General features: G+C 39.4%; 2 protein-coding genes across 3 annotated transcripts in view; one reads left to right on the plus strand and one right to left on the minus strand.

The window, feature by feature from the left end:
* LOC106875101 (DNA-directed RNA polymerase I subunit RPA2) overlaps positions 1 to 515 on the plus strand; it is a 39,750-nt gene extending 39,235 nt beyond the window's left edge. For both annotated transcript variants that reach the window (XM_014923082.2, XM_052971390.1), the window contains one exon: positions 79 to 515. In XM_014923082.2, the coding sequence (XP_014778568.1) occupies positions 79 to 288 (210 nt within the window). In that variant the 3' untranslated portion in view covers positions 289 to 515. The remainder of the gene's footprint in view (positions 1 to 78) is intronic.
* Positions 371 to 3,628, minus strand: LOC106875102 (uncharacterized). Its single transcript, XM_014923083.2, has 3 exons — positions 3,523 to 3,628; positions 1,783 to 2,042; positions 371 to 1,025 (listed from the first exon to the last, which is right to left on the minus strand). Exons 2-3 carry the CDS (start codon positions 2,036 to 2,038, stop codon positions 661 to 663), a joined length of 621 nt encoding a protein of 206 aa, XP_014778569.1. The 5' UTR covers positions 2,039 to 2,042; positions 3,523 to 3,628; the 3' UTR covers positions 371 to 660.
* Between the last annotated feature and the right edge of the window lie 7,463 nt (positions 3,629 to 11,091).

Consider the following 11,091-nt stretch of genomic DNA (forward strand, 5'->3'; position numbering starts at 1 on the left):
AATCATTGTAGTAGGGATTGAACACCTGATGTTCAGGTCTTTGGTCTTTTTAATCATGTTTTTTTAATTTTATTTCAGACAAAAGTTTGCACTGAATGTGGAAATATACTTTCTCCTATTCAGTCCCCGGTTGATAGCACAAAAATAGCTTATGATATGCAACATTGGTCATGCATGTTATGTAAGAAGTCAGAGACTATTAAAAATATCACCATTCCATATGTGTTCCGTTACCTTGTCGCAGAATTGGCTGCTGTAAACATCAACCTAAAAGTTGATGTTAAATGATGCGTTTGTTGTATGACACCTGTAAGTATTTTGATGATAGGTTTTTTCTTGGAGTTAATGAGCTGCTGATAAATTCATCAAAGATTTTTTGTTTTCTTTTATTGTATCATGTACACCTGACAGTTATTGGAAAGCAGCTATTTGTCAAGTCAGTGTATAAAAAATCAGTTTTCTAAATTTCCTGTTTTATCAACAACAACTTGTAATAAAGATATTTTTATACATAATTTTGATTAATCTTCTCTCTATATTATTGTTTTCATATGTGTGGAGATGGAAATGAATATAAAACAATATTTTTTATGTTATTTTATTGTTTGTAGACTGAAGACGATCAGTGAAATGAGAAGAGTTTCTATTCATTTTGGAAACTTAATGATATGGCTTGTCAATGCGATGAGTGTACTGTGTTCCTGTGCAAAAAACATTTTCGTACATAGGGTTATTCCGATCAATTTCTTCTGTGAAGCTTGTCTTCCCTGAAACAATGTTTGGAATATGGCCATAATTGGGTACATCGCAGGGCCCTATTTTAAAAATCGAAGATACGTCTTTATGTCGCCTGTAAAGCTTTTCGTCTAAGACATCGTGATAGTTTATGTAATAACGTCTGCATGGCATAGGTGCCATGTGAAATTTGTTTGCTGTTTGAGAATACAAGAGTTCCCGCTTGTAGCCATTTAACATCAAATGGGGATGTATACTTGGAAGTATGCCAATATTTCTATATCGAAAACCTAAAAAAATAAAAAAGTGATAGATTTTTTAAAAAGAAAATAGTCTATTTATCACATAATACATTATTTATTTAAAATATTATTTTAGAAACATTGGGAAACATGAAAATAAGTAAATGAATCTTTGTATAAAGAAATTATTGAGTTAAAAAAGACCATTGGACAGAAAATAAAGAGATGGAAAACCACTTGCATGATTCAAACGACATATTTACGGTAAACTTGATTATTGTGACATTGTTTTACCAAATCAACTTCCTGATCACTCAAATAAGATGCTTTTCATCTTACAAAGTGAGAAACAAAGTTTATTTATGTTTAGAACCAATTAGGTTGAATAATATGAAAATTGGGGGTCTTTTATGATGTATCTTGGGTACAAAGTTATAAAGAATAGTTCATAATTATTTCACATGCCAGCCTCTACTTGCTGTATATACTTGATTATACTGGAAACAATCACAGCATATCTCCAAAGGTAGTGGGCTATCATCATTGCCTCAGCAGAATTTGAACTCAGAACAAAGTGACAGACAAAATACCGCTAAGCATTTCGCCCGGCATACTAACGATTCTGCCAGCTAATAATAAACTATAATTAAATCCCTTTATCATTCACTTACAGATTTTATTTATATGAGTGTCTCTGTTTAATATAGTAAGGATTTTATTCAAGTTGGTTTGTTTGGGCAACAACAATCACTGTAATATTAAACAAAAGTAATTATTTCAGAAATATAAAAAGGAAAAAGCTTACATGATGGAGTGTCTCTTGTTCGAACAAAGTCGACATATTGATCTTCACATTGTATGTCCATACTGTCCCTCTTGATTAAATCTGGTAAAGTCCTGTAGTTATGGTATGCAATCCATCTCCTTTCACTTGGTACATAATATGCTGGACCTCTCCAGTTATGGGACTTCCAGTCTCCAGACAAATAATTATTTGTTGGCATATGGTACTCAGGTACTTTAGCTCCTGATGGAGTCACACCGGCAGGTGAAAAAAGCATTCTTCTGAAAGGGAAAGTCAAGAAGGAATCTTCTGTGCAATGGTGTCACTCTGGGTATTGAAATAAGATTCATGCGATAACAAATGAGCAGACCAGTTAGAACACTTGGATGTACTCAAATGAATAGGGGAGTGACCCTGAAGGGCTTCTCAGGACAGCACACTCTATAAGCTATGCCACTGAATCTATTGCAAATATCTTTTCAAGATAATACAGATTTTATTCTCAACTACTGGGTAAGTTAAAATGTGAAAAATTCATGAAACCCCTGCAGGAAAATCCCACCCAGGCCATTCAAATTGGCAGTTCAATAACATAACTATTTAAGATGTTAAGAAATAGAAGCCTTTTAAAAGGGCTAGAAATCAATATAAGAATGAGGAAAGAAATCCTCATAAAGGGGTTTCGAAATGAGGATCTGCCTCAACTCATTATGTAAACGAGCCACTATCTGTTTCATGGTTGGACCATCAGTGACTAAACTACAGAAAAGTTTTTAAATTGTGATAGAATATGACTGGGATTAAGGAATGGCTACAGTTGCATGGTGTTCACTGATCCACCTCTGAGTCTTGTTTGAGATACTTTACTTCATCTAAACAGTGTGGGATACAGTTTGTCCTAGAGTTAAATTTTTACAAGATTTTCCCCATAAATTACTTTATAATCGTAATGTATGCCGTTTGAAAGGTATTTTATATAAAATTTCATTGAAAAAAAAAAAACTATTTTCCTAAAAGTTATGAAGGAAAAACCCGGATCTTGTGAATTTTCCGAGGTCCCCGCCCCCGTTGCTTTGCGCGCATTTTTTTTTTTTTTTTTTGCATATTCGTTTCCTACACATTTTTTTTTTTTTTTAACACCCATTGCACTATTTTTTTGATTTTCGTTTCCAGGTCAAGTTGTAAACATTACCTGTATTTATTGATAACAAACTAAATCACAGATTAGTGTTTGGGCGATGCTGCTGGCTAACCCCTCGACTTTAAGAGGAAAAATCCAGATACAGGGAATAATTGTGTTTGGTTGTGTAATTCGGACTAGCAAAACAAAATTTGTTTCACGTTTTCAAGAATTTTAATTTACCAATTTACTTTGATAGTAAATCTATCGTTCAGTTGAAAATGTAAGCTTGCGTGTATGTAATCACAATAAAATTTTTGGATAAGGGTATTCGGATTTTATTTTGTTTCTTTTATTTTTCTATCACTAATTACAAAAATGGAAACCACAAAGTTATTCAAAAGTCATCGACTTTAAGCAAATTCTATTTTACTTCCATGTCCGTATGTTCCTGTGGCGAGAGAAGAGAATATAAATTGCTTACGTATCGAAATCGTGACCTCATACTAATAAAAACACGCGTACACATGTAATGTCATTCATTCTCTGAAAACTTCCTTAAATATTTATTAATCTGAGAAAACTATTCAAACAAAAGCGATTCAGAAGAAAATGGAAATTTTATAAAATCAATATCTTACATGGATTTCTGTTTATTGAAATTCACTAGATTGCGCGAAACATCCAAATACTACAACTTCCCTGTTGCTATGGTAAACTTGCGTCACATCCTGTCCTGCTGCCTTAGTAACGATATTTATTCAGCGTACAGTATCGAAGTTGTTAAATAGTCATTACTGCCGGGTCGCGGCTGAGTACACCGCTTGTTCTTGTATGTGTGACCCACCATCGCCCCCGCTGCTCACTTTGTTCTTTTTATTTTTATTGAAGACCTCTGTTGCAAGTATTTGAGCCAGGTTTGAGAATATTTAACGCTGATCTCAGGAGCCCTGTAAAGGGGCATGGACCCTTCTCACTTGATTAAAAAAAGATTTTAAAAAACAGCAAACAAAAATAAACACTACACAGATTGAAAATGTTTAGCAAAGTTGATTGTTTTTTGCAATCAAGTAAATATCTGTTTTGTGGGGAATTTTTCTTCTTCTTTTTCTGAACGTAATCTAGGTTGACCAATAAAAGAGAGTGTCTGAAGGGTTTTAGGAGACAGCTGTTGGTCAAGCCTGAATTATTACAAGGTTGTATCTGTGTAATGATGCAGCAAGAGTAGAGAAGCAGTTTGTTGGTTATTTGAAATGAAGACTTTCTACCAATAAAATTGCACGCATGTGATGTCTGAAAGATTTCAACGTAATCCTTTCGTCACTGAAAATTTTATTAAATATTCGTAGAATATAGAAAACTTGGCGGACAAGGCGGACCTTATCCGCCGAAATCTTACTATTCGGACCCTGCATAATTTGAAGTGTACTCTCTCGCTCAGTCAGTCGGAGGTCAGTTTCCACAAATAAAGCTACCAAATCCTGACTGCATTTATAATACAATATGAATCAAAGTATTTTAGAATGATAAAACAGATTTCATTTAATTTGTCTATAAATTTTGTTGACTGGCTAGAATTATCATGAGTATATATTTTAAAATAAAATAGAAAAGTTACAGATTTTAGCTCGCCTTTAGTCGAACACATTAATAGTCATGTGCTGTCTTGAAAAGTAACGTAATGCATTACTTGTCAACTTATCTGGCGATCCTGATGTAGAAGAAAAGATTTCCAGACTGGTTTATCGAAGTTTTGAAGCAAAGTAGTTCATTATGGATGCATTCATCATTATTCAATTGTAAGAATTGAAGGAAATAAAACATAAAATAGCCAGGTCAGAAAGATCGGGGTGATGATAAGACACGGGATAAGGGACACATCCAAAACATAGAAATAGGCTGGAATTTTTGGTAATGACTAGAGTCCGTTCGAGACACGTTGAGGATGATGGCTGTAGTGACCAGAGAAAGTTTTTGCTGTTTGGTAACAGTGTGCAGCGGTGGTGAGGCGAGTGGGGTTGAGAAGAGAATTCGTCGCGGAGAGAGCGAAGTAATAAAAAATTGGTAACTTTATTTGTAGGATTACTATTTACATATGATTATGGTGCAAAAAGATTTTTATGTGCCACCAGCACGGAAGCCAGTAAAGGAGGCGCAGGCATCAGCCTCGTTCAGATGGTGCTTTTTATGTGCCACCAGCCCGGACGCCACTCAAGGCGGCGCTGGAGTCAGGCACGTTCATATAGTTGTTTTTATGTGCCCCCAGCACGGAAGCCATATTAAAAAAAAACATCTGAACGAGTCTGATGCCAGAGCCGCCTTGAGTTGCGTCCGGGCTGGTGGCACATAAAAAGCACCATCTGAACGAGGCTGATGCCAGCGCCGCCTTGAGTTGCGTCCGTGCTGGTGGCACATAAAAAGCGGCATCTTAACGAGGCTGATGGCAGCGCCGCCTTCAGTTGCGTCCTTGCTGGTGGCACATAAAAAGCACCATCTGAACGAGGCTGATGCCAGTGCATGTTTGAGCGTACATATGTATGAATGAACGATCGAACGAATGAACGTACATACGTACGAATGTACGGACAAACGAATAAACGTACGAATGTACGAACGAACGAATGTACGTACGTAAGAACGAACGTACGTACGTACCTACGAACGAAGGTAGGTACGTACGAACGAACGTATATACGTATGAACGAACGATCGTACGTATGAACAAATGATCGAAGGAAAGAAAGAACGTACGTACGAACGAATTTACAAACGAACGAACGAACGTAGGTACGTATGTGCGTACGTACGAACGAATGAACGAACGTACGAAAAAACGATCAAACGTAGGAACGTACGTACATACGTATAGACGTATGTACGTATGAGTGAACGAACGAACGAACGAACGAACTACGTATGTTCGTACGTACATATGTTGGTACGTACATATATATGAATGAACGAAGAAACGAACGTACGTACGTAAGAATGTACGAACGAACGAACGTACATACGAATGACCGAACGAACGACCTAACGAACGAACAAAGAAACGGACGAACGGAAGAAAGTATGTACAAACGTACGTACGTACGAACGAACGAACGAATAAAGAAATGAACGTATGAATGTAAGAACGAACAAACGAATGAAAGAACGATCGAAAGTAGGAACGAACGAACGATCGAACGAGTGAATGAACGAACGTTCGTATGTATGTACGTACGAACGACCGAACGAACAAACGTACGAACGAACGTACGTAAGTAGGTACATATGTATGTACGTACGTACGTACGTACAAACGAACGAACAATCGAACAAATTAACGAACGTACGCATGTACGTACGAACGAACGTACGGACGTACGAACGAACGAACAAACGAACGAACGAACGAACGAAGGAAGAAACGAACGAACGTACGCATGTGCGAACGAAAGAAAGATCGAACGAACAAACAAACGAACGAACGAACGTACGTACATACATCCGTACGTAGGAACGAGCGAACGAACGTACGTACGTACGTAAGAACGAACGAAATCAAGGAACGAACGAACTAACGAACGAACGAACGTACGTACGTACGTACATACGTAAGAGTAAACGTATGAACGAACGAACGAAAGAACGAAGTAACAAATGAACGTACGTACTTACGTACGTACCAACGAATGAACGAAAGAACGAACGTACGTACGTATGTATGAAAGTACGAACGAACGAAGTTACGTACGTAAGTACGAACGAACGTACGTACGTACCAACGAAGGAACGAACAATATAATGAGCGAACGAACTAACGAATGAACGTACGCACGTAGGAACGAACGAACGAATGTACGCACATATGTACGTACGTAAGTACATACGTTTGAAACAACGAACAAACGAATGAAAGAACGTAAGTACGTACGTATGAACGAAAGAACAGAAGAAATAACGAACGAACGAACAAACGAAACAAGGAACGAACGATGAAACGAACGAACAAAGGAACAAGAGAACGAACGAACAAACGAACAAAAGTACGTACGTACGTACGAACGAAATATCTAACAAACGAACGACCGAAGGTACATACATATAACGAACGAACAAACGTGCGTACGTACCTACGTACGAATGAACGAACGAACGAACGAACGTACGTCCGAACGTAGGTACGTACGAACGAATAAAAGAACGAACGTACGTACGTACGTTCGTAATACGTACATAAGAATGTCAAACGAACGAACGTACGCATGTGCGAACGAAAGAAAGATCGAACGAACACACAAACGAACGTACGTACGAACGAACGTACATACATCCGAACGTAGGAATGATCGAACGAGCGATAGAACGAACGTGCGTACGTACATACATAAGACTGAACGTACGAACGACCGAACGAACGATTGAACGAACGAACGGACGAACAAAAGAAAGAAGGAACGAACGATGGAACGAACAAACAAAGGAACAAAAGAACGAAAGAGCTAACGAACGAAAGAGCTAACGAACGAACGACCGAAGGTACGTACATATAACGAACGAACGAACGAAAGAACGAACGAACGTGAGTACGTACCTACGTACGTACGAACGAACGAACATACGTCCGAACGTAGGTACGTACGAACGAATAAAAGAACGAACGTACGTACGTACGTAGTACGTACATAAGAACGTCAAACGAGCGAACGTACGCATGTGAGAACGAAAGAAAGATCGAACGAACACACAAACGTACGTACGAACGAACGTACGTACATACATCCGTACGTAGGAATGATCGAACAAACTAATGAACGAGCGAACTAACGAACGAACGTACTCACATATGTACGTACGTACGAAATAACGAACAAACAAGTGAAAGAACGTAAGTACTACGAACGAACGAATGAACGACAGAAGGACGAACGATCGAACAAACGAATTAACTAACAAAACGTAGGTACATACGTACGAACGAACGAACGACCGTACGTACGAAGGAACAAACGAACGCAAGAACGTACTTAGGTACGTATTTAGGCACGAATGAAAGAACGTACGTACATACATCCGTACGTAGGGATGATCGAACGAGCGAACGAACGAACGTACGAACGTACATACGTAAGAGTTAACGTACGAGCGAACGTACGTACGTACGAACGAATGAACGTACGTACGTACGAACGATCGATCGAACGAACGAACGAACGAACGAACGAACGAAAGAACGAAGTAACGAATGAATGTTCGTACTTACGAACGAACGAACGAAAGATCGAATGTACGTACGTACGTATGTACGTAAGTACGAACGAACGAAAGTACGTACGTACGTATGTAAGTACGAACGAACGATCGAACGAACGAACGAAAGAACGTACGAACAAACGAACGTAATTACGTACATACGTATATAAGTAAGTACGTACTTACGAATGAACGAACGAACGAACGAACGTGCATACGTACCTAAGTACGAACGAACGAACGAACGAACGTAGGTCCGAACGTAGGTACGTACGAACGAATAAAAGAACGAACGCACGAAGGACGAACGATCGAACAAACGAATTAACTAACAAACGTAGGTACATACGTACGAACGAACGAACGACCGTACTTTCGTTTGTTCGTTCGTTCGTTCGTACGTACCAACGTTCGTTCTTTCGTTCGTTTGTTCCTTCGTATATTCGTTCGTTCGTACGTACATATGTACCTACTTACGTACGTTCATTCGTTCGTTCGATCGTTCTTTCGTTCCTTTGTTCGTTCGTACATACGTACGTTCATTCTTACGTATGTACGTACGTTCGTTCCTAAATTGCGTTCGTTCGTAAGTACGTACGTTAGTTCTTTCGTTCGTTCGCACGTTAGTTCTTTCGTTCGTACGTACGTTCGTTTGTTCGTTCAATCGTACGTTCGTTCGTTCGTATTTATGTGCGTACGTTCGTTAATGTGTTCGTTTGTTCGTTCGTTCGTACGTACATATTTACCTACTTACGTACGTTTGTTCGGTCGTTCGTATGTACAAAATACCTACGTTCGTTCGTATGTATATACGTACGTTCATTGTTACGTTTGTTCGTACGTACGTGCGTACGTTCGTTAGTGTGTTTGTTTGTTCGTTCGTTCGTTCGTACGTACATACCTACGTTCGTTCATTCGTTCGTTCTTTCGTTCATTTTTTTCGTTCGTACATACGTACGTTCATTTTTTCGTACGTACGTTCGTCCGCTCCTTCGTGTGCTCGTTCGTTCGTTCGTTCCTACGTACGCAAGTACGTTCGTTCGTTCGTTTGTTCCGTCGTCCGTACGCTTGTTCGTACGTATGTACCTACATTTGTTCGTTAATTCGTTCCTTCTTTCGATCATTTGTTCGTTCGCTCGATCTTACGTATGTACTTACGTTCTATCATTCGTTTCTTTCATGTTTCGTACGTACGTACATACGTTTGTTCGTTCGTTCCTACGTACGTACGTGCGTTCGTTCATTTGTATGTTCGTTCCTTCGTTGGTACGTACGTACGGACGTATTTACGTTCGTTCGTACGTATGTACTTATACACGTACCTACATACGTTTGTTCGTTCGTTTGTACGTACGTAATTACGTTCGTTCGATCGTACGTTCTTACTTACGTACGTACCTTCGTTCGTATGTACCTACGTTTGTCAGTTAATTCGTTTGTTCGATCGTTCGTCCTTCTGTCGTTCATTCGTTAATTCTTTCGTTCGTACGTGGTAATTACGTTCTTTCATTCGTTTGTTCGTTGTTTCGTACGTACGTTCGTTCATTAGTTTGTTCTTTCCTTCGTTGGTACGTACGTACGTACTTATATACGTATCTTCGTTCGTTCGTAATTATTTTCGTTTGTTCGAACGTACGTAAGTAGGTACATATGTACGTACGAACGAACGAAGAAACGAACAACCTAACGAACGCACGATTGAACGAAAGAACGTACGTACGTACGAACTAACAAACGAACGAACGAAAGAAATTTCGAATGAACAGACGAAAGAACGTATGTCCATACGATCAAGCGAACGTGCGTACATACATCCGTACGTACGACCGAAGGTACGTACATACAAAGTACGGACAAACGAGCGAAAGAATGAACTAACGAATGAACGTACGTACATATGTACGTACGACCGAACGAACGAAAGTGCGTACGTACCTACGTACGAATGACCAAACGAACGAAGGTTCGTACGCACCTGCGAACGAAAGAAAAATCGAACGAACAAACGAAAGTACGTACCAACGAAAGAACGAACGAACGTATATATATCCGTATGTAGGAACGATCGAACGAACGTACGTACATACGTAAGAGAGAACGTACGAACGAACGTACGAAGAAACGAACGTAATTACGTACGTACGAACGAACGTACGTACGTACGTACCAACGAAGGAGCGAACAAACTAATGAACGAACGAACGTGAGTTGCGTCCATGCTGGTGGCCCATAAAAAACAGCATCTGAAGGTGGCTGATGCCAGCGCCGCATTCAGTTGCGTCCATGCTGGTGGCACATAAAAAGTACCATCTGATACCAGCGCCGTCTTAAGTGGCGTCCATGCTGGTGGCACATAAAAAGCACCATCTGAATGAGGTTGATACCAGCGCCGCCTTGAGTTGTGTCCATGCTGGTGGCACATAAAAAGAACCATCTGAACGAGGCTGATGCCAGCGCCCCCTTGAGTGTCGTCTGTGCTGGTGGCACATAAAAAGCACTATGTGGTGCTTTTCATGTGTCACCAGCACGGAAGCCAGTCAAGGCGGCACTGGCATCAGATAATTTTGAATAGGCTGGGGCTGGTTATGCGGAACTGGTGTAGGATACAACCGTTAACTCACTTTATTTGCCATAGATGAAATTGTCTTTTCTTTTATCTTCTTCTGAGAAAAATGGTATCAGCTGGTTGAATGTCCTTGCGGAACATTTGCGTTTCCTAGCTTACCTTGTAGATTGCCTTCATTACAACTACTGAGCATCATCAATCCTTGACTTCATTGGATGGCAGGTGACACTGCTGTATTCCTCCACCCATAGTGTGTCCAAAATCACCATCATCACCAAGCAAGCTTGCCTTTTTACTTGTCAGTGACCCAATCATGCAACAGGTTGTACTGGATTACATGTTCTCAGTAGTAGAAGAGCAACCTGATATTGTTTAACTGACCTTAAATTACCATTTTAAATGCTAT

This window comes from Octopus bimaculoides, chromosome 10 (genome assembly GCF_001194135.2).
Source record: "Octopus bimaculoides isolate UCB-OBI-ISO-001 chromosome 10, ASM119413v2, whole genome shotgun sequence".
Lineage (NCBI taxonomy): Eukaryota > Metazoa > Mollusca > Cephalopoda > Octopoda > Octopodidae > Octopus > Octopus bimaculoides.